This window comes from Canis aureus, chromosome 20, assembly GCF_053574225.1.
Source record: "Canis aureus isolate CA01 chromosome 20, VMU_Caureus_v.1.0, whole genome shotgun sequence".
NCBI classification, from domain to species: Eukaryota; Metazoa; Chordata; class Mammalia; order Carnivora; family Canidae; genus Canis; species Canis aureus.
In genome coordinates this window covers 44,711,947-44,736,710 of record NC_135630.1, presented here as the reverse complement: position 1 = coordinate 44,736,710, position 24,764 = coordinate 44,711,947, and the positions used below count along the sequence as shown (strand labels likewise).

The window sequence follows — 24,764 nt, the reverse complement described above, 5'->3', positions numbered from 1 at the left end:
TTTCCATTATCTTTGTCATGGTGAGTTAACACATTCATATTGCTTTGTATTCGTTTTGATTGAGGATAAATGTATGTGTTTACTCACCATAGTTTCTTTGTTTGTTTGTTTAAGATTTTATTTAGGAGTGCCTGGGTGGCTCCATCGGTTAAGTGTCTGCCTTCAGCTCAGGTCATGATCCCAAGGTCCTGGGATCGAGCCCCACAAGGGGCTCCCTATTCAAGGGAGGCTGCTTTTCTCTCTGCCCCTGCCCTTGCTTGTGCTCTCTCTCTCATTTACTCTCTCTCTTAAATAAATAAATAAAATCTTATAAAAATATATAAAGATTGCATTTAAATTCAAGTTAGTTAACAGATAGTGTATTATTAATTTCAGGGGTAGAATTTAGTGTTTCATCATTTGTGTATGACACCCAGGGCTCATATCAAGTGCACCTGAATGCGCACCACCCAGTTACCCCATCCTGCCATCTACCTCCTCTCCAGCAACCCTCAGTTTGTTCCTTATAGTTAAAGAGTTTTAACCAGGACATTGCCTCTACATACTTTCTCTTTACCATAAATTGTTTGAAATTCCTTATCCACTGTTTCTTCTCTCGTTCTCTTTGGTCTTATTATTTAATAGCTTTTAAGTTCATTTCTTCTTGTTTTAGAAGGTTTTCCATAGAAATAATTGATAAATGTGATTAATTTGCTATGCTTAATTATATGTCCATTTGCAAACTCCAGTTAGTGCTTTAGTTTTTGCTTTCTCAAGTATTTCTATTCTCAAGAACCGTGGGGTATATTCATTAGTCACTTCATCCATTTGTTTATTAGTTCATAAATCAGTTACTATATGTCAGGCATCATACTAGATGCCAGGAATACAAAGACATGGTGTTTGTTCATAAGAAGCTTACACTTAGGCTATTCACAATTCTAACTTAGCTCTGCATAAGAACTGCTAAGTCATAATTTAAATTTGAGATATTTCGTGAAGTAATATATTTTCATACATCTGGGTAAATTTTTGACTTGCTTCCAAATGTATCTAAATAGTTAGAAAAAATAGTTATTGGATTCATATGTTTGCTTATCTCCATAATTGAGATACAGGTGTATTTTGTTTAGGTGAGTAGTTTGCTTCAGTTAAATCAGCTTCTTTTGGTCCTGATCACTATTTGATAGTTCAATTACATCTTAATATTTGCTCTGCTAAAGAAACATAAAACATTATTTCTATCTATGTGAATTTTTTATACATATTCAAGCATCTTTTCCCTGACTTGGTTCCTAGTGGTTCAGAATCTGCTATTTTACAGAGCTCAAAGAACTTTACTAACAGGAGATGAGTGTACTCCTGAGAAGCCATCTGTCCCATACACATGGCTCAGCATCTGAATTCTTATATTCCCTTAAATGAAACAGCAACTTCTTACTTTTTCCTGCATTTTAAAGTTTAGAGCACTCAGGTATCCAGTTTACTGATAAACATGTATGGTCTTCTGGACAGTATATTGTGTCTCAGAATGCTGGACTTCCCAAAGTTTTTTTTATCTCAAAAGTCAGTTGAATGGTAAACATCCCCCTAACCAACTGTCTGACTGGATGCAAGAAATAATTCTGCATATCTTCCTCAAACATTTTCCATGTCTTTCATCCCATCAACTATGTTTAGGGTGGGAAAAAATTACAATTTGATGATTCCTTTTATCTGCAGCTTGATGACTTACTTTGTAATGTACCTTCTGCTCTTTTCGTGATGATATGTTACTTGAGTTTCCAAGCAATTTAATATATCAAGATTTGTGGAACAATTTTTCAGTCTATACTCCTATAACAGATCTTCCCCACTCTTACTTTCTTTTTCTGGTGTGTTTACATTAGGTTGGTTCCTCTTTGTAATTTGTATATTTTCTTAGTTGATCCAGTGTGAATTACACACTGAATTACACATTATTTAATATAAGAATAGAATTTTCTAAATTTCTCCCATTTTCATTATTTGTCCTAATTTTTAGTGTAAATGTTTCATATATTGTAGTGGAAAGACAAAATGCTACAGCTAGCTTTATAAAAAACAGTTTGGTTGTTTTTTATAGAGTTGAACATTAAAGAAAAAAGAAGATCCAAATAAATGAAGTAGAATAACATGTTCGTAGACTAGAAGAGCCACAATTTTTGAAATGACCCTTCTTCTCAAATTGTTCTATTGATTCAATGTAATAATAATCCAATTTTCAGAAGGACTTTTTGGTAAAATTTGTATTTTAAATCTAAAATTTATATGCAAAAGCCAAGTATATCCCTCACATCTTTGAAAAAGAACAAAGTTGGAAAGCTCACACTATTTTTGTGTGTAGTCATCAACAAACTAGAGACATGTAGATCAGTGGGAAAGGACAGAGAATCTAGAAATAGACCCATACATATATGGCACATTGATTTTAATGATTTGTATGTTTTATTCACAAATGTTCATATTCTTTCCATAATCCTTTGAAAAAGGTGTTATTTTCTCATTTCACAGATAGAAATAGTGAGGATTAAAAGATTAAGTGATGAGTACAACATTATGTAACTAAGAGGTGCAGAACTCAATATTCAAACATTGGTCATCTGACTTCCACTCCCAGGATCTTGTTACTGCACCATGCAACTTACCTCCAACGAGGAGTGTGATTTAAATTTGGTGCCTCTACTTCATCTCTATTTTTTTTCTTTTCTCCATTTTTCTCTTTTTTTGCACTGTCACTCCTTTTTACAACCTTAGTACTTCCCTTAGTTAACTAATAATTTGAACTCTTTTATACTATGTCTGCTGAGCCCTGTTTGCAAGAATAGAACATTTTTTCTAGACACTGAAAACTACTTCCTGTCTCATGAGAGTCATTTGGATTGTCTCAGATTGTCCTTTGTGTGGTAACGTGAATCCTGATTTCCTTATGTGGTCCGATTTATTCAGAATTAAGTTGTCCTAAGAGTTAGCTCTGGGGAGAAGGAATTTTCTCATTAACACCTCATGAGCTATTTCTTGGGAGACAGACAATGTTTTCTTTATGTGGCATCTTCGTGCAACACGTGAAAAAAAGATGGTGAAATGAAAGTTGCACATTAAATCTTACTTCCTGCTAGTCCTTACTTTCTACTGCCAGATTTTGTTAAAGTTGTTTCTTTCCACTAATTGTTTCCTTCTAGAAAAACTGATCATCTATGTCAAGGTTGATACTGCAAGGTTGACTTAACACCTTCAGGGCAGATGTCGGGGTCTGTTAAGGAGGCACAGAGTCTCAAGGGTTCATACTTAGCTCTGGGCTTCCAACTCCTTTATTGTTAATTTTCTCTCCTGGTCCTCCTTAGTCTTGCCAGAAATTCCAGTTTTATCCTCCATGCTTAAGAACATCCAGCTAAGAGATATATAGGGCAAGGTATAGGGAAAGTGTGTGAAGATTCCATGACCTCTCTAGTCACTCCACTCTCCCTCACATATCCTATATGTTCACCAATTAGGAAACTCTATAGTCAACTGATTTTTTAAAAAGATACAAGGCAGTTCTATGTGGAAAGGTGTCTTTTCACCAAATGTACTTGGAATAATTAGATATCCATATGCAGAAACAGACAGAAAGAGAAGAAAAGCAGAAACAGCAGCTCAATTCATATCTTACACCATATGCAAAATTTAAGTGAAATGGTTGGTAGAGGATGCTGTGAAGATGGCAGAGTAGGAATCATCAGGAATCTGTCTTCCCATCTAGACAACGATTGGCACCCACAGAATCTTTGATGTCATAATTTTGGAACTCTGGAGTGTATTGAAGACTTGCAACTTCCAGGGGAAGGCCTGGACAGTAAGTTTTAGTTAATTTCAGTCAATTCCAGCTCTTACCAAAGTAATAGTTACCATCTTCCACCTCCAGTCCCAAGGCAGACAGCTTCATACATCTTCCTACAGCAAGTTGCACACAACTTGTGGGAACCAGAATGGGCAAAAATGACCCTATTCTCCAAATATCAGAGATTCTTCTCTGATAACTGATTGCTGCTTCTCAGTATAGGGGTGCAGATAAACTGGGAGCATCCATTGTTGTTGCACCCATCCCCATTGCAAGCCCTTCACCCCACCACCACTTGTGGCTAAAGCAACTTCTAGAGAATTTAAGGGGCCGGTGCCATTTCCCCAGTTCTTCTTTTTTTTTTTTTTCTCCATTTGGGAACCAAATATTAAAGATTAAGACATCCAAACACAACTGTGCATGAGGGTTAAATTTGAAAGTGACTGTGCATGCCCAGGAAAAGGCACAGGCTCAGAAGAGACCAGAGAAGACCTTAAGTTTATACCTCAGTCTTATCCTTCGCACAGAGACAGCTGACAAAAGTTTAAAAATAAATGAATAAATAATCAAAAGGAATAACAACAACAACAAAGAAAACCACAGTAGAACACAGAGGAGGGGGAGAATCTGATTTAGTTACATTATTAGATTCAAACATTTAATTTTCAACAATAAAATCATAATGGATATAAAGTAACAGTAAAGCATTGGACAAATTGAAGTCAACTGAAAAAGACCTAATGACAGATCTAGACAAAGAGTAAAACAGCTTTCATAAAGATACTCAAAGAACTAAAGATGTGGAAAAAGTCAAGAAAATGAGGTTTGAACAAAAAATATGTGAAGAAGCAGAAAACCTAAAAAAGGAAACCAAAAAGAAATTCTGGAGCTGCAAAGTGTAAGAACTGAAATGAAAACTTAATTGAGGGTTTCAGAGACAGATCTGAGCAGGCGGAATTAAGGATCAAAGACCTTGAAGACAGGACAATTGCAATTTTTGAGTCTGAGGAACAGAAAGAAAAAAGTATGAAGAAAAGCGAACAGAACCTAAGGGACCTGTATGAACCATCAAATAGGTAAACATATGCATTGTGGATGCCCCAGAAGAAGAGAGAAAGGGGCTGAGAGAATATTTGAAGAAAGGAGGACCGAAAACTTTCTAAATTTGACGACATGATTATATATACCCAGAAGATTAACAGACTCCAAGATTAACTCAGAGACTAACACAGAGATACAGTATAATCAAATTTCCTAAAGACAAAGAAAATCTTGAAAGCAGCAAGTGATAAACAGCTCTTCGTATATAAGAAATCCTCAAAAACATTATCAGCAGATAATTCATCAGAAACTTTGGGGCATCTGGGTGGCTTAGTCAGTTAAGTGTCTGCCTTTAGCTCAGGTCATGATCCTGGACTCCCAAGATTAAGCCCCACATTGGGTTCTCCACTCAGCAGAGAGTCTGCTTTTCCCTCTGACCCTCCCCTCTCTCGTGCTCTCTCTCTCTTCTTCTTTCTCTCTCTCAAATAAATAAATAAAATCTTTTAAAAAAAGAGAGAAAGAAAGAAAGAAACTTTGGAGACCAGAAGGCAGTGGGCTGAATTACCATATGATCCAGCAATTTTACTTCTGGGATATATTCCAAAGAATTGAAAGCAGGATCTTGACAAGATATTTGTACACCTGATTCATAGCAGCATTATTCATAGTAGTAAAATGTGAAATCAACCCTTGTTTCCATTAATGGATGACTAGATAAGCAAAATGTAGTTTATACACATTTTCGAATAGTATTCAGCCTTAAAAAAAAAAGAAAATTCTAACATAACTAGCAGTATGGATGAAACTTGAGGACATTATGCTGAATGTAATAAGCCAGTCTCCAAAAGACAAATACCATGTGATTCTTCTTATATGAGGTACTTAGAGTAACTATAAGTCATAGGGAGGTAAAGTAGAATGGAGATTGCCGGGGCCTGGAGGTATTGGTGAATGAGGAGTTATTGTTTAATGGGTGCAGAGTTTCAGTTTTACAAGATGAAACAAGTTATGGAGATTAATGGTGGTAGGGTATGCACTTTTATGAACTACTTGATACTCCTGAGCTATACACTTAGAAATGACTAAGATGACAAATTTTATGTTGTGTATTTACCACAATTGAAAAATTAATTAAAAATGAATTCTAAATTTAAAATAAAATTACTTAAGGGAAATAAAAGAGTAAATCTTTGTGACCTTGGTTTGTGCAAATTTCTTTTACTATATAGGATATAAGAAACATGAACTATAAAAGAAAAATGTGATGAAATTTATTACTTTAAAATAGAAAAAAATCTTTTTTTTGAAGATTTTATTCATTTATTCATGACAGAGAGAGGCAGAGGCAGAGGCAAAGGCAGGGGGAGAAGCAGACTCCATGCAGGAAGTCTGATGTGGGACTCCATCCCGGGACTCCAGGATCACACCCCAAGCTGAGGGCAGATGCTTAACTGCTGAGCCATCCAGGCATCCTGAAAAAAAATCTTTTCTAAAGATACCTTCTATTAAGAGAATGAATGGACAAGCCACAAACCTTATTTGTAAAGCACATATTTAATAAACAAGATATGTTTATATATATATTTTTGTAATATACAAAAGAATTTATTAAAAATTATATCAAATCTCTCAAAACAATAATAAAACAAAAAAAATGTTAGTGTTAAGTTAGGGACTTCATCTAAGAAGATATAGAGAATTCAAATAAGCACTTCAAAAGATGTTTGACATGTACTCACTTCGGCAGCACATGCTAAAAAAAAAGATGTTCGACATCATTAAATATTAGACAGATAGTATTTGGAACCACAGTGAGATACCAGTCTACATGCATTAAAATAGGTAATATTTTACAAACTGACAATACCAAATGATGGCAACAATACTAAACAATGGATCTTACGTATATTGCTGGTGGGAATGCAAAATGATATAGGTTCAATTTCTTATGAACTTAAACATACCTCTACCATACAACTCAGGGGTCCCAATTTGGGTATTTAGTCAAGATAAATAAAAACATATGTTCACCAAAAAATCTGTGTGCAAATGTTTACAGCAGCTTTTTATAGTCACCTAAAACTTGAAATAATCCAGATGTTCTTCAACTGATTAATATAAACAAGTCATGATATAGCCATAAACTGGAATATATTACACATCAGAAAAGAAATGAACTACAAATACATACAACAACATAGATGAATTTCAAATGAATTATGGTAAGTGAAAAATCAGATTTAAAAGGCTGCACACTGTAGGATTATATTTATATATCATTCTGGAATGTGCACAACTATAGGGGCAGAAATGGTTTAGTTTTTCCCAGGAGGTGGGGATTAGAAAAAAGAATAGCTGTTAAGGGACATAAGGGAACTTACATTAAAAAAAAAAAAAAATCAAGTGTGCCTGGGTGGCTCAGTCGGTTGGCATCTGTGTCCGGCTCAGGTCATGATCCCAGAGTCCTGGGATCGAGCTCTGCTTTGGAGTTCTCACTCAGTGGGGAGTCTGCTTCTCCCTCTCCTTCTCCCACTTCTTGTGCTCTCTCTTTCTCTTTCTCAAATAAATAAACAAAATCTTAAAAAATATATTTTTAAAATCAGAGGGTAATTTCCAAATTCAAATGTTAACTCTGTATGTGGGCTTTTATGTGTTCACGTATCTGTATGTATGTTTCTAGGAGCATAGATAAGCATGTATATTCTTGGCCATATACTTCCTATTTCACCATCATGAACTAATAATTTGTGCCTATTGAGAAATGCCTTTTTAAAAATGTATGTAATAAAAAAATAAGTTTGTGTTTATTCTTACTTAGAAAAGGAAAAAGGAAATTTTACTTTGTAAATCTGAATGAGAAAATGGCTATATTAATCTCAAAGTAGTTTTAAGGTTCATGTTTTATAGACATTTAGAGACATTAAAAATTTTGTTGTTAATTTTTGGTTCTTAAGAATTCAGTTTCTCTTATGTTTAATTTCACCTTAAACCATTCTGCTGCTATTTTGTACTTTAAAGTATATTTTTTAAAAAATATTTCTTTTTTATTATTTATTTACACCTTTCCCCTTTCATCTACATACCTTACCTCTTTGTTATTGCACTGACAAACTTGTATACTTTTCTTTCCTTGCCCTAAAACTAATGAACCTTACAGAATCACCCATTTATCTAGGCCCATTTCAAGGCTCCGGGAAGGGCTTTGGCAGCTTTCACAGGTCTTGTGTCCCTGTCATATTTATAGAAGTAGGCTATTTTAATATTAATAGATTGAAAGATCTCTTTCTAGTTCTTGTGTGTGTGTATGTGTGTGTGTGTGTGTATATATATTATGTTCTATGTATTATATGGGTATTTGTATTGTATGCTGGTATTGGAGTATCAGCAAGCATTTTGGGGGTCACGGTAAGAGGAAAGTATATTGAAGATACATTTAGTTTGAGTTTAGAAGGCTATATTTATCTAGTTCTCAGTAATTTCCATGTATAGTTAGGTTATTGATAGTCAACTCAACATGGGAATGGCTTCCAGGAATATTCCTGGAGCAGGGATGGCAGATGTACTGGTTTGTGAACTTGTCCTTGGTACTGGTGCTGGAAGGACATGAATAGTGGAGAAGCAAGGTTGAAGTGGTACAGGGCCAGAATAATTTTTCAAATTCATAGAGCTGATATATAGCACAAACTTGATAGATTTTTCAAATTTGACAATTCAGAAGTAATTTTATAACACATGCTGATAAGTTACAAACCTGAAAGAAACTTTTTAAAAGTAACAATAATAAAATTTGATCATCCATGCTTGGTTCAAGTCTGAAGTATATTTCTTTGTAGGTACAAGGTTGTCATGTGAAGAGGCAATCAAAGTATAAGCAGTAGAAAATGTAGAAAAGGCATTATAGATGTGTGTCCAATGGTCAGTTAATAAAAATGTGTTATTTTCCTGGATTTGGAGACATGGGAAGATTTATAAACTTCTTTTAATTGAGATAAAATTGGCATGTATCATTATATAAGCTTCAAGTGTACAACATTATATTAAACATCTGTATGCAAGAATCACCACCAAAACTCCAGTTACCATCTATCACCATACAGTGATCATCTTCACCCATTTTTCCCACTCCCCCATGGCCATTCCCTGTGTGACATTTCATTTAGCATAGTATCTTGAAGATTAAACCATGTTGTCACAAACAGCAAGATTTCACGATTTTTTTTTTGTGGCTGAGTAGTAGTCCATTGTGTGTGTGTCTGTGTGTGTATGTGTATACATATCACATCTTCCATCAATGGACATATCCATTTCTCAGCTATTGTAAATAATGCTGCAGTGAACATAGGAATGTATGTATCTTTTTGAATCAGCATTTGTATATTTTTTGCATAAATACCCAGAAGTAGAATAGCTAGATCATATGGTGGGTCTAGTCTTAATTTTTTAAGGAATACTGTGTCCCATAGTAACTAGACCAGTATACATTTCCACCAACAGAATATGAGAGTTCTCTTTTCTCTACATCCTCTTTAACACTATTTCTGGTCTTTTTGATAATAGCCATACCATCAGGTATGAGATAATATCTCGTAGTGGTTTTGATTTGCATTTCCCTAGTAATTTAGTGATGTTGAACATCATTTCATGTGCCTGTTGTTCAGCTGTATGTCTTCTTTGGAAAATGTCTACTTAGATCCTCTGCCTATTTTTTAACCAGGTTGTTTTGTTGTTGTTAAGTTCTATGAGTTTTTTTTATATATTTTGAATATTAATCCCTTGTCCGAAATATGATTTGCAAAAAATATTCTCCGATTCTCTCCAACCTATGCTTGGTTCTTTTGAAGAGTTGCTTAATAGTTCATATTTGGCACAACCTACCTTTTATTCAATCATTTGTCTAAAATAGAGGACCTGGGATCCCTGGGTGGCGCAGTGGTTTGGCGCCTGCCTTTGGCTCAGGGCGCGATCCTGGAGACCCGGGATCAAATCCCACGTCGGGCTCCCGGTGCATGGAGCCTGTTTCTCCCTCTGCCTGTGTCTCTGCCTCTCTCTCTCTCTGTGTGTGACTATCATAAATAAATACAAAATTAAAAAAATAAAATAAAATAAAATAGAGGACCTTCCTGTTTCACACATTTTGGAAACTGAGAGTTAAGAAAGAAAAGGACAAGATCTGAAGTCAGGAATGTTTCCTAGTTTCAGAATCTCCTGGCTTTTTTATACCTTCCCCTCCAAAACACATACACAAATGAACTCTGGCATAGTTAAATAATCCCAATTCCATATTAAATATGATTTTCTTTTTTTTAAAAAAAGATTTTATTCATTCATTCATGAGAGAGACAGAGAGAGAGGCAGAGACATAGGCAGAGAGAGAAGCAGGCTCCTGTAAGGAGCCCAATGCGGGACTCAATCCTGGACCTTGGAATCATGCCCTGAGCCAAAGGCAGACGCTCAACCACTGAGCCACCCAGGTGTCTCAATATGATTTTCATATTATTATATCAAAGATGGGATTTTATTCAAGCAGGACTTTGAATTCTGACTGCCAAGTTTGAATCCTAGTACTGCTGTTACCATCCTTGAGAGCTTGGACAAAATTTTCAACCTTTCTATGCTTCTGCTTCCTTGTTCATAAAATAAAGATGATAGTGGTACTTTATCACTTCATAGAGTACACTTGATTATACTGTTATCATTGGAACTGATGCTATTGGCATTTGGGGGGATTTTTGGGGTTTGGGATTTTTCTTTATTTCTCCTATTTTTAAAATCTTCCTAAGCCTTTGAAAATTTTTGGGCTCTGGACACTTTAAAGACCTTCAGCTCAAGATCCTAAGCAATCTGACATCAGCACAGCCACTCTTAACTAAGAAGATCCATAGATTCAGTGGGCTTTGGGAAGGGAATTTGGGGATTATAGAGGGCAGAGATTGATATATGCAGCCCTCCCCCACCACTTTTTTTTTAAATTCATAAACTATTTCTTAAGAGCACATGTGGGTTCACAGCAAAATTGAGTGGAAAGTACAGGGAGTTTCCATATACCCCGTATCCTCAAAAATGTAAAAACTCCTTCATTATTAAATTCTGCACCACAGTGGTACATTTGGTATAGTTAATGCAGCTGCATTGACTCATTATTATTACCTTGTAACCATGGTTTACATTTCGGTTCACTCTTGATATTATGCATTCTGTGGGTTTTGACAAAGATATAAAGCATGTATCTACCATTGTAGTATCATCACATGGAGTACTTTAACTGCCTGAAAATTTTTCTGTGCTTTGCCTACTCGTCCCTCCTTCCTCTATAACTTCTAGCAACCATTTATCTTTTATTACTTCCATAGTTTTGCCTTTTAGGGATTACTTAATAGTTGGAATCACATAGTATATAGCTTTTTCAGATTGACGTCTTTGACTTAGTAATAATCATTTAAGTTTCCTCCATGTCTTGTCATAGCTTGATAACTCATTCTTGTTTAGTGTGTAATAATATTCCACTGCTGGGATGTACCACTGCTTGCCCATTCACCTACTGAAGCATATCTTGGTTCCTTCCAAGTTTTGGTAGTTTGGCAATAGCATTCATATACAGGTTTTTGTTTAGATGTTGCCAACGAGCATGACTGGTATATGTATAGTAAGACTATGTTTAGTTTTGTAAGAAACTGCCAAATATTCTCCCAAAGTGGCTTTACCATTTTACATTCCCTCTAACAATGAATGAGATTTCTTGTTCCATATCCTTGTCGGCATTTGGTGTTGTTAGTGTTTGAGATTTTTTTTTTCCTAAAGATTTTATTTATTTATTCATGAGACACACAGAGGCGAAGACATAGGCAGAGGGAGAAGCAGGCTTCCCATGGGGAGCTCAATGCGGGATTTGATCCCTCGACTCTAGGACCACACCCTGAGCCAAAGACAGATGCTCAACCACCGAGCCACCCAGGCATCCCAGTGTTTGAGACTTTAGCCATTCTAATAGGTATATATGGATATCTCGTTGTTTTATGTTGTATTTCTCTAATGATTTATAATTTTGTACATCATTTCATATGCTTTCTTGGAATCTGTATATCTTCTTTGGTGTGATGACATCTACATTTACATCTACATCTTTTGCCATTTTTTAAATCAGGTTGTTCATTTTTCTTACTGTTTTAAGAGTTCTTTCTATATTTTGGAAAATAGTCCTTCACAGATATATCTTTTGGAAATATTGCCCCCAATCTGTGGCTTATCTTTTCATTTCTCTTAAATTGTCTTTCATAGAGCAGAATGTTTTTATTTTAATGGTCCCACTCATTAATTACTTCTTTCATAGATTGTGTTATAGTGTTTATGGTCTTTAGCATTTTTTTCATTCTTTCTTAGAATTTTCATGTCTCTGTATATATTATCCATCTATTCTTGTTTTTTACTTTTCCTGTTAATACTTTTATCATATTTATCATCTTTTAAAAAATATCCTAGCATTCCTGCCATAAGAACTCCGATTCTGATGCTTATTCAGTCTCTTCAGACTATTTTTTAAGTTTCAGTATGCCTTGTAATTTTTTTTTGTTGAAAAGTGGATGTGATTAACTGAGTGAAGAGAACTTCAGAAAATGGCTTCTAATGATGTAGTGGTGTATGTTGTAGAGGGAGGGGAAGCCTTCTATAGTCTATAGGTCTAAATCTTTTTTTGAACTTATGCCCCTGGACTGTGAAATAAATCAGTGCTTCTCAGTGGCTTTTACCCCCTTAGTCAGGAAAGGATGTCTAGAAGGAAACAAAGTTGGATATTTTCCTTCTTTTTAGAGCAGTCAGGCTCTGATAAAATCCTGGCAGGTTAAGCTCCAATAAAATACTTTTTCTTAAATACAGGCCTTGTTAAGAACAGAATGGTCTGAAATGTTTCAAAATTGTTCCTTTTCTTTTCTCCATGCCAGAAACATCAGAGGATTTTTATCTTATATTCATTCACTGTAGAGCTTCTGTAGGTAAAACCCACACAAGTCTGGGGGTCCCCTGCGACTGGATCCCCCTAGAGTTTTTAACTCAGAGTTGTTCCCAGTGAGCTTCCAGCAATTCATCAGTTACAGTTTAGATTTGCTTATTCTGCTGCTGGTTTCCATGGAAGTTTTTTTCCACGGCTTCTGCTCTGGTCCCTTGTGATTCTCTGTATCCACCTGTATGTCTTTCCAATTTGGGGGGCAGTGGTTTGCCCTGTGACCTCACTTCTCTGACAAATCTAAGAAGAATTTGTTTAGATTTTTACTTGTTAGGATGGATTGGTAACTTCTAAGCTCGTTACATGCTCAACTGGAAACCAGAAGTCTCCTGTTGAAGGTTTTTAAGCTTAGATAATTTACATTTTAGGAAGTTTATTCTTAGTATTATGTAGGAGAGATTAGAATGGTCAGAGATGGGTGTGGTAAATAGCAACTAACATACCCTGGGATATACTTACTCCACTGAAGACAATTTGACTTTATGAGTTCCGTTTAATATCTCTTTTATCTTAGGAAGTATTTCTTTACATTTTATTTATGGTGATCAGAATCACCATTCTGTTTAGTTGACACACAATGCTACTACATTAGTTTCAGACATACAACATAGTGACTCAATAAGTTTATCCCATTCTTGGATCTTTGTAGCTAAGTAGTCTTGGATGTCAAGTTACATTGACCTTCAGAATACTTGTAGTTTTCTAACATCGCATGGAAAATTTTATACATTCATCTTAAAATGTTGTGGGGTTTTTTTTTCTGTCTTTATTGCTCTTTTGGGGCTTTTTAAAATTTAATTTGTGTTAAAGATTGAAGTACATAAAATATACACAAATACACACACACGCATTGTTTTTCCTCAGAACTTAGTCTTGTGAATTAGTTGCATGATACTTGTAAGTGACCATAATGGGGACAGGGAAATGGTTGTATTGTAGAGCAGTGTTTTTTGACTTAATAGACCTAATGTTTACTTTTTTAGTAATAAATGCTGTATAGTGCTCCCGTTATAATACTTAAATGAAATTCATAGATACAGTAATCTCTGTCTTTATGTATGTTCCAAAAAACTAATAAAACCCCAGTATTACATAGAGGAGAAATAAAAATTATACAAACTATAATAAAATAATATGTACTTTAGGATGTAAATAGGTAGGAATGACTACACTAGAAGGCAATTTAAAATAAGAACAAAATATGTACATTTATATACATATTGGATACTGGATGTTATTGAATTTATGACTGCCTTAATTATATGTACTATTATTTTACATACCATTAAGAGGAAAACTGTTCCAACTATACTGTTACAAATGTGTGAATATCAGTGATATTAAAGTGGAAAGGCATGAATCATTTAAGTAATGAAATTTGATATATGTGTAGAATCATTATGAACACCTGCTCTAGAAATGTAAGCTAATACATCTGTATATGTTTGCAGGTCAGCTACCACAGTCATGGTGTTAACAATATGATTTTTCCAAATTGGCAAGCAACTCAGAGTTACATTTCAAACATAAGAATATATAATAGTCTGTGGAATTAACAGCATTTGCAGTTCTTGGAAAATTTATTGTATATTAAAACTGTACAGAAAAATACTTTCTCTTTATAACCCTGGTTCTTGTTTCTCACTGCCTGCTCTTAGACATAAAACAAGCAGATTGATGTCTTCAACCCTGTTCTCTTCTTTACATTTTTGTTCTGTTTCTAGACTACAGAGACATTCATCTTCTTTGTCCCCAAATGTGGGTTTTTGTTTTCTCTATATATTAGTTATCTTGACTTTGAAGCAGGGAGAATATATCAAAACCTGGACTTACTGATCAAAATCGTTTGAAATTTTTCTTTTTTAACTCTGTGCATGTATTACTTCAAAAAAAGTATTATTTGAAAATATAGTTTTAAGGGACATCTGGTTGGCTCAGCAGTTGAGCGTCTGCCTTTGGCTCAGAGTGTGATCCTGGGATCCTGGATCAAGTCCCTCATCGGGCTCCCTATGGGGAGCCTGCTTCTCTCTCTTCCTATGTCTCTGTCTCTCTCTGTTTCTCATGAATAAATAAATAAATCTTTAAAAAAATAAAAATATAGTTTTAAAAATTTAAAAAACAACAGCTTAATGCTATAGGCAGCCTTCTAGTTAAAAGTAAGTTCATGTGGATACAATGAAAGTAAATGGCAAACAGATCCTAGTAAGGAAAGACTGGTTAGGTTTGATTTTGTTTTGTTGTTGGTTTTATTATTTAAAAGCCAAAAGTTGGAGGCGCCTCGGTGACTCAGTTGGTTGGGCTTCTACCTTCAACTCAGGTCATGATCCCGAGTCCTGGGATTGAGTCCCACATTTGTCTCCCTGCTCAGCTGGGAGCCTACTTCTCCCTCTGCTCCTCCCCCCTACTTGTAATCACTCTGTCTCACACACATATTCTCCCTCTCTCAAATAAATAAATAAATTTTTTTAAAAGTCAAAAAGTGGGAAACAACTAAAATGTCTGTCAACAGATAAATGGATAAATAATAGTGGTTTCTCCATATAATGGAATATTATTTGGCCTTACAAAAGAATGAATACATGCTATAGCATGGATGAACCTTGAAAAAAAACTGTGAAAGAAAAGTGAAAGGAGATAATCAAAAAGAATATCTAGTATCTGAGTTTGTGTATATGAAAGTTTAGGAAAATCTTTTGAGATAGGAAATTGATTAATGATTGCTTAGAGCTGGCAGGCAGGACAGTGATTAAGGGAGTGATAGCTAAAGATTATGGGGTTCCTTCTTGAGATGTTGAAAATGTTCTAACATTTACTGTAATGGTTGTCCATATTTGAGAGTATATGAGAAACCATTGAATTATATACTTTAAAGGGGTGAATTATATGACATTATGGATTATATTTCAATAAAACTGCTTAAATAAAAGAATAGGCTACTTCAAAAGTATATATAGTTACCATCAATTTTAGCAGGAAGGGAGTAGACATTTATAGATGGCATTTCTTTTAGCCTTTCCTCCCCATTTCATTTCCCCTTTGCAATCCAAACTTGAAGCAGGAGATTCAGCAGTACTGTGGTCCTGCCAGTACTCTTTAGAGTCATTGCAACCTCTAGCAGTCTGACTCCAGCCTAAAGAGAAAGGTGTTGGGAGAAAGGATTTCTCTAATCCAAGCATAGGGCTTACAGTCAATCAGTGGTAAGACACCTAGGAGGCAACTGGCTACAAAAGTTTCTTGTAGTTCATCCTCTTCTGGAAGAGTGAAATAACCTTTTTGTCACAAGCTTGTTACACGTGTAGTGGCATCTGAAGTTAGATTGCTCTGACTTATAAACAGACCTGCCCTTTTGGAGCAAGAATATCGGTGGTCTGAAGCAGGCAAGTGCAGCCTCTATGGTTGGCCTGTTTGAAGACATCTGTGTGTTGTCCATACCAGTGTGGAACAATTGTGCCAGAAAACTTCCATTAGCATGTTGTATTCTTGCAGAATATGTTGCATAAGTGGAGAGCATGCTAAATAATTGATTTTAATTGTAAACATTTCATTCTCAAAAAACAAAAGATCCAACCTCTTTTTCCCATCATTGGTAGTTCTAAACATTAGATTTTTTTTTTCCATAAGGTCAAAATGTAACTTAAGTACTATGATTGTGAATGGAAAAAATGGTGACATAATTGGGTATTGGCAAGTTATTTTTCCAGTTTCTGTAGTGTGTGAATTTTTAATATTAATAGACATAAAACATTAAAGGAAGTCAAACTCCCAGTAATATGATATATGAAAAGTATAAATAAGTCTAGTAAATCTTTTTTACAATGCCAGCACTTAGCTTTTTTTAAACAAGAATTGAATTTCTTTTTGATCACAACTGAGCAGTGTCTATAATTTTATCAGATAATAGTGGCATATATTCACTCAATTTTTCTAATTCTACATGCAAGTGTATGGGTTTGTTTTTTTTTTTTTTTTTTTTTTTTACGATTTTATTTATTTGAGAGTGATAGAGCACACAAATTGTGGAGAGAGAGGCAGAGGGAGAGAGAGAAGCAGACTCCCTGTTAAGCAGGGAGCCTGATATGGGGCTCAGTCCCAGGACCCTGGGATCATGTCCTGAGCCAAAGGCAAATGCTTAAGCTACTGAGCCACCCAGACCCCTCCAAGTGCATGTTTTTAACATTGTCTATACTATTCTTGTATGTTTGTTATCAAAATGTATGTAAGTTAAAAAATTAATGTTAACGAATTTCAGATTTCTCCAGTTGACACTGTTGTGCTAAAATATCACCAAAATGCCATTAAAATAAATAGTCATTTAATTATCAGTATCAGTAATCATGATAGAACCTAACAGGAGTTTTCCTGTTGTTAATTATTCTCTACCAGCTATCTTCAATAGTATGGGCCCCTAGGAGATGATTAGAAATTTTTTGAGTAAGTTTTGGGTTATCACAATAATGGGGGAAATGTTAGTAGGCCAGCTGTCTTGATGTCTAAGTTTAATAAATCTAATAGATTCCAACCCTTGTCTTCACACCTGCCGTCACTGTTTGGTGCTTCCAACTCCCAGTCTTCTCAAAAGTCTAGAGGACGTGTTCACTTTTGCAAGCATATTAAGTTGTGGCTTCTTTTCTTTTGCCAAGTCAGCTACCACTTATCTGTCAACATCAACTTCTAAACGTTTGTTGAAATTATTTATACTATGTTTCACCATTCTCTCTTTCATGGTGGGTTTCTGTCCTTTTTTTTTTTTTCCTCCTAATTCCTTTACTGTATATCCAGTGGTTTCAAAGACCAAGTGATCAAAAAAAAAAAAAAAAAAAAAAAAAACAAAGACCAAGTGATCAGCAAGAGATGAATCTGCCATACCTAACAGCTTGTTGGGAGATACCTTCTCTTAGAGGATATGGAAGGGTTTTAGGTGGTTTGACTGTTATGTAGACTAGCTGGTGTACTAGCAGTCAGTGCCTAATTGGGGCTAGACCTGCTAAGCACACTATTTGTAAGCCCACCCAAAATGCCAATGATACTTACAGTTTTCAGTTCATTCTAGCCTTGCATTAACTCAGCGTAAACAGTACATTAGACAATTAACATTTTCTATGGCTGAGTATGATGTGTAATCATTCTCATTACTCTTTCTCAAGCTGAGCTTTTAGAAACTGATTTGCATTCAGAAGTAACAGAAAAACAGTGTGATGGCTCCTTATCATTAAAAGGGAAAAAAATGGATAAATTGTTTTCCTATTCCTACCATTTAGCTTTGCTACATGGTTTTTCTTCATATTAACAGATTTTTTGGTAGAAGGCCTCAGTGGGATTGCAGAGGGGCATCAAATCTGAATGAACTTCATCAGCTATTAAGTGACATAATGATCAGAAGATTGAAGAATGATGTTTTAACCCAGCTGCCCCCTAAAGTCAGACAGCGTATTCCCTTTGATCTTCCATCAGCAGCTGCCAAGGTGAGAATGCTTGTTTGATTCAAAGGCTTACTTTAAGTCATGTTAATGAAAGATTATACATACTGATATTTGATAGAAGGAAAGGTCTGTTTTCTTAAAATAGGATTAATTAATAGAACATATGAACTGGCTTTGTATCATTTCGAGAGAATAGGAAATATTTAATTTAAATCATCAAATAATGTGAAAAGAATCAGTATCCTACTGATTTAAAAAGATTATTACTGTTCAGTCTAGATTAAAAGCACTTCACCTGCAAGGAAGATTTAGTAGTAAGAGTTCTAAGTACCTATAGGGTGTCAAGCCCAATAATTAGGAAGGGAAGTTGTGTTTCTTGCTCTAGGATTTTTTTCAAGTATGAGCTATCTTCTAGAATAACTTGGATATGGGCATCTTTTTGAGATCTGAAAACTCTATGATCATGTTGGAGGATGTGAAGGTCCATATATTAGAAAGCCATATTGTATTTTACCTAATCCTTACCTACATTTACTTTTATGGAGTACAGTGCTTATATATTCTCTGAAATTTCTTTAAATCTGGACAAGGTTTTGTTGACAAAGACTACTTATTGCATTGTTTGATTTTGAAAGCTTAAGGTAGACATTTTGTAAACCCTGAGCAATATATTACTGGTAATAAAAGAATAACCTGATTTTCTTTATCTACTATGTTAGCATTAGAAAGAAAAATAAGAGTATATAATTATATTACATTATTCTTCAGCTAATATTCTTCAAGTCTTTATGCTTATTTAAATGAAATCATATATCATTATGAAAATACTTTGCTACCATATACATTTTCATTATTTCCTTTCTTATGTATGCAAACTATTTTTTTAACTTTACAAAATGTTTTTCCTTAAGGGGAATCTCTAATTGTTTGTGGTGTTAGCAAAGGGCTTGGCTTTCACCCACAGCTTTTCCTTGGTTTCTGTCTTTGGTGTGAACATGTGACTGACCTATCTCCATATTGATGCTTTTAAATGAATACATTGGTATCTTTGGGAGTTTGTTTTCATATCTTTACAAAGAAAAAAAGAAAAAAGTAGGACAAAATTCATTATTTTATTAATTGTTCCATTCTTTTTTTAAAAAAATTTTTTTTATTTATGTATTTGAGAGATAGAGAATGTGCAGTCAGAGAGGGGCAGAGTGGAAGGGAGAAGGAAGGGAAAAGAATCCAAAGCAGACTTCCTACTGAACTCCAAGCCTGATGTTGGGCTCTATCCCATGACTCTGAGATCGTGACCTGAGCCAAAATCAAGAGTCAGACACTTAACCAACTAAGCCACCCAGGCATCCCTGTTCTGTTCTTTATGCCATATTTCTAAACATTGTTATTTTCTCCCAAATAGGAATTGAATAGCAGCTTTGAAGAATGGGAAAAATTAATGAAAGCTCCAAATTCAGGAGCCACTAAGACTGTCATGGGATTGATTACTCGCATGTTTAAACAAACAGCTATTGCCAAGGTAATCTTTGTTGGGACATCATGTGTTTGTCTTGATACAAATTGTTTAATGTATTTTAATGCTTTTATTTAAACAGCTTATTTGCATACTGTAACATGCCTTAGCCATTTAATTTTTAAATTCTCTGTTATGGAAAAATTTGGATATATTCTAAGTAAACAATAGTATAATGGAGACCATTATACAGATCTATTTATTGATCCTTTCCAATATATGGGTACACTTTGATGAGGGAATATGATATGCTTTACATGTTCTCATTTAAAGAATATACATATATTCATCTTTGTCATCAGATTTTTCTGTGGTCTTTGCTACATAATTGCCACAAATAATGTTTTTTATTTAAGTCAATCATTTTTAATTGGTATTATGTTTCTAGTTCCCTACAGAGATAGATGTGCTCATATTGTTTGTCTGAAAGTGCAAATTAGAGGTGTTAGAGTTTTTAATTCTCAGTGTGAATATAAAGTAGGCTCATCACACGTTGTTTTTACTAGCATCGTAGAACTTAGACATGCTAATGAGTGTCACTCCTTTCCAATTCTGAGATTTTTTTATAAGATTTTTTTTTCCACATTCAGGGAAATTTGTCCTTTTAAAATATATATAGCTTGATGACGTTTGACAAATACACAGAGTAAATCGCCAGTACACTCAAGATAAAGGATATTTCCATTTGCCCAAAAAGTTCCCTGGTTCACCTTTGTAGTCATCTCCCTCATACCTGCTTTCTGCACCTCTGCAGTCTCAGTTATGCTTTCTATCACTGTAGTTTTGCATTTTCCTAAATGTTCCAAAAATGGAATCAAATAGTATGTAGCCTTATGTCTGGCTTCTTTCATTTAGCAAAAAGCTTTTGAATATTGATCCATGGTTTGCATATGTAATTAGTTTCTTCATTTTTATTTCTGAATAATGTTCCAGTGTACAGATATATACAGGGTTTTTTTTTTTAAGATTTATTTATTTATTTATTCAGAGAAATAGAGAGAGAGAGAGAGAGGCAGAGACACAGACAGAGGGAGAAGCAGGCTCCATGCAGGGAGCCCAACCTAGGCCTCGATCCCGGGTCTCCAGTATCACCCCCCAGGCTGCAGGCGGCACTAAACCGCTGCACCACTAGGGCTGCCCATATAACAGTTTTTTTCCTTCACCAGATAGTGGCCATTTTGGGATCTTATCAGTTTGGGCCATTATAAGTAAAACTGTTATGATCATTCATGTACAGGTCTTTGTATGAACAGATTTTCATTTACCTGAGTAAATAACTGGGAATGGGACTGTTGGGTCACATGAAAGGCACAGGTTAAATTTTATAAAAAGCTGCCAAATTGTTTTTCAAGTACTGTGCCATTTTGCATTCCTAGTAGCAATGTATGAGAGTTCCCAGTGATTCTACATCTTTGTCAGTACTTGTCAGTCTTTTTAATTTTAGCTATTTTCCAGGATATGTACTGGTATCTCCTTGTTATTTTAATTTGCCTTCTCCTAATGTCTAATGATAGCATATTTTCATGTGTTTATATCCACAATAGATATCATATATCTGTTATATATCATATAGTCTGTGCATACCAAGTCCATATTTATATTGGATTATAAGAGTTCTCTTTTTTTAAGATTTATTTTAGTGAGAGAGAGCATGGGGTGGGGGAGGTGAGCAGAGGGAGAGGGAGAGAGAGAATCTCAAGTCAACTCCCCACTGAGCATGGAGCCTGATATGGCTCCCATAATTCTGATATCATGACCTGAGCTGAAATCAAAAGTCAAATGCTCAACCCACTGAGCCACTAGTCACTACAGACTAGTGGTGACTTATATATTATATATATAATATATATATATTTTTTTAATTGGTATTATGTTTCTAGTTCCCTACAGAGATAGATGTGCTCATATTGTTTATATATATATTGTAGAAACAAGTCCTTTAACATATAGGCCTTTTCAAAGTATTTCTTCCAAGTCTGTAGTTTGCATTTTATTGTCTCGACATTGTCTTTCAGAGAACAGAAGTTTTAAATTTTGAAACAGTCCAGTTTATAATTTTTTTTCCATATTTTGTGCTATTTAAGTCCTAATTAATTTTTGCTTATTCCATGTTCACAAATATCTTCTACCATGTTTTCTTCTAAAAGTGCTATATCTTTAGCTTATATAAGTAGGCCTAGAACTATTTTGAGTTAATTTTTTTATGTGGTACCAAGTTAAGGATAGAGATCTGGTTGTTTTGGTCTGGGTGGATTTTATTTGCTTATTTATTTTGCGTGTGGATTTTCAGTTTTCAATTAATATTCGTTATTGTAAACCATTTTTCTCTCTTTGACACATCTTAGCACCTTCATAAAAAAATCATTTGGTCATATATGTGTGGGTCTGTTTCTGAGCTCTGGTCTGTTTCATTGACCCATACGTCTAATTTGACATAATACTACAGTATCTGGTTTCTGTACCTTTCTAACAAAGCTTGAAATCACATGGTGTTCACTCCTACTTTATTTCAAAATCATTCTGTCTGCTGTAAGTCTTTTGCTTTTCTTTATGAGGTTTAGAATTAGCTTTTTAAGTATGTGCAGTTTTGATTGGAATTGTTTTGAATCTATAAATTCATTTGGAAGAATTGACTTCTTAATAGTATTGAATTTCCTGACCCATGAAAAGAGTGTCTTCTTTCATTTCCCCCAGCCATATTTTCTAGTTTCAATGAATACATTTTGCCAGATTTACTCTAGTTATTTCATCTCTTTTTATGCACTTGTAAATAGTTCTTTTTTTACTTAAATTCAATTAATTAACATATAATGTATTATTGGTATCAGAGGTAGAGGTCAGTGATTCATCATTCGTATATAACGCCCAGTTCTCATTATAACACATGCCCTCTTTAAGTCCATCAACCAATTACCCCATACCCCCAGCCCGCTCCCTTCCAGTAACCCTCAGTTTGTTTCCTATGATTAAGTTTCTCTTGTGATTTGTCTCCCCTCTGATTTCATCTTGTTTTATTTGTCCCTCCCTTCCCCTATAATCCTCTGTTTTGTTCCTTAAATTCTTAAAATCATATGAGTGAGATCATATAATAATTGTCTTTCTCTGATGAACTGATTTCGCTGAGCATAATACCCTCTAGTTATCCACATCATTGCAAATGGCAAAATTTCATTTTTCTGATGGCTGAGTAGTATTCCATTATATAGATATACCATTTCTTCTTTATACATTCATCTGTTGATAGACATCTGGGCTCTTTCCATAGTTTGGCTATTGTGGACATTGCTGCTATGAACATTGGGGTGCAGGTGACCCTTTGAATCACTCTACACTTGTATCTTTGTGGTAAATACGTAGTAGTGCAATTGCAGGGTGATAGGGTAGCTCTATTTTCAACTTTTTGAAGAAGAACCTCCATACTCTTTTTCCAGAGTGGCTGCACCAGGTTGCATTTCCACCAACCATGTAACAGGGTTCCCCTTTCTCCACATCTGTGCCAACATCTATCATTTCCTGACTTGTTAATTTTAGCCATTCTGACCAGTGTGAAGTAGTATCTTATCGTGGTTTTTTTTGTTGTTGTTTTTTGGGTTTTTTTTTTTGTTGTTGTTCATGAATACTTTATCAAGGGATATGGTCTATAATTCTTTTTGGTGGGGTCTTTGTCTGGTTTTGGGATCAAGATAATGCTGGCCTCATAGAGTTTGGAGCCCTTTGGGGGCTTTGGAGCCCTTTTTGGCCTGCCAGGTCTCTGTGGATAGAGCTACTGCCAGTCTAATGTTTCTGCTCTTGTAGGTTAGGGACCTTTTGTCCCAAACTGTTTTCAGTTTTCAGTGAATTTTTCTTTGTCTCTGAAATTCTCAAGCTTCGCTATTATATGTCAAGGGATGGATAGATAGATAGATAGATAGATAGATAGATAGATAGATAGATAGATATTTCGCATTTTAAGGGAGGTTCTCTGTGCTTCCAGAACTTGAATGCCTGTTTCCTTCCCCAGATTAGAGAAGTTCTCTGCTATAATTTGCTCAAATATACCTCTGTCCCTCTCCTTCTCACCTCTTATTCTGGGATCCCAATTATTCTAATATTGTTTCGCTTTATGGTATCACTTATCTCTCAAATTCTCCCCTCATGGACCGGTAGTTATTTATCTCTTTTTCTCAGCTTACTTATTCTCCATCATTTTGTCTTCTATATCACTAATTCTCTCTTCTGCCTCATTTATCCTTGCAGTTAGAGCCACTTTTTTTTTTATTGCATCTCAGTATTAACCTTTTTTTGCTTTGACCTGATTAGTTCTTTTATTTCTCCAGAAAAGGATTCTTTAGTGTCTTCTCTGCTTTTTTCAAGCCCAGCCAGTGTCATCATAATCATTATTCTGAACTCTAGTTCCAATATCTTACTTCTATCCATACTGATTTGGTCCTTGGCAGTCAGATAGAATGTAACTGTAAAGATGAAAATTTAAAAAGACTTTAAGCAGGGGACCCCTGGGTGGCTCAGCAGTTTAGCACCTGCCTTCAGCCCAGGACGTGATCCTGGGGACCCGGGATCGAGTCCCACATCGGGCTCCCTGCATGGAGCCTGCTCCTCCCTCTGCCTGTGTCTCAGCTTCTCTCTCTCTCTCTCTCTGTCTCAAATAAATAAATAAATACATACATACATAATTTAAAAAAGACTTTAAGCAAATTAAAAGAGAATATAATCAGACAGATGAAAACAGAGCAATACACTAGATTATTGGTGTATTTGGGTCTATTAGAAGAAATTACATCTCAAAATTGTTGAGAAAATGAAACATATATATGCAAAAATAAAATTAAATACAATGAAATGATAGGATGTAAATGTAAAAGGGAAAATTTTAAAAGACTGAAAAAAGTTGATAAAATAAGAAATTGGTTGAAAAGGAAAAAGGAAAAAATGAAAATAGACTACAGAATCATGAGAAAAAACCCCATGAATTCTATATAC

General features: G+C 34.9%; 1 protein-coding gene across 5 annotated transcripts in view; it reads left to right on the top strand.

Moving 5' to 3' along the window:
* Positions 1 to 24,764, top strand: part of ZRANB3 (zinc finger RANBP2-type containing 3) — a 300,848-nt gene that overhangs the window by 197,309 nt on the left and 78,775 nt on the right. For 4 of the 5 annotated variants that reach the window (XM_077861515.1, XM_077861516.1, XM_077861514.1 and 1 more), the window contains exons 7-8: positions 18,145 to 18,316; positions 19,677 to 19,793. In XM_077861515.1, coding sequence (XP_077717641.1) covers positions 18,145 to 18,316; positions 19,677 to 19,793 — 289 coding nt within the window. Of the gene's footprint in view, positions 1 to 3,806; positions 3,833 to 18,144; positions 18,317 to 19,676; positions 19,794 to 24,764 lie in introns of those variants that run through there. The other variant, XM_077861518.1, reaches the window with a different exon arrangement.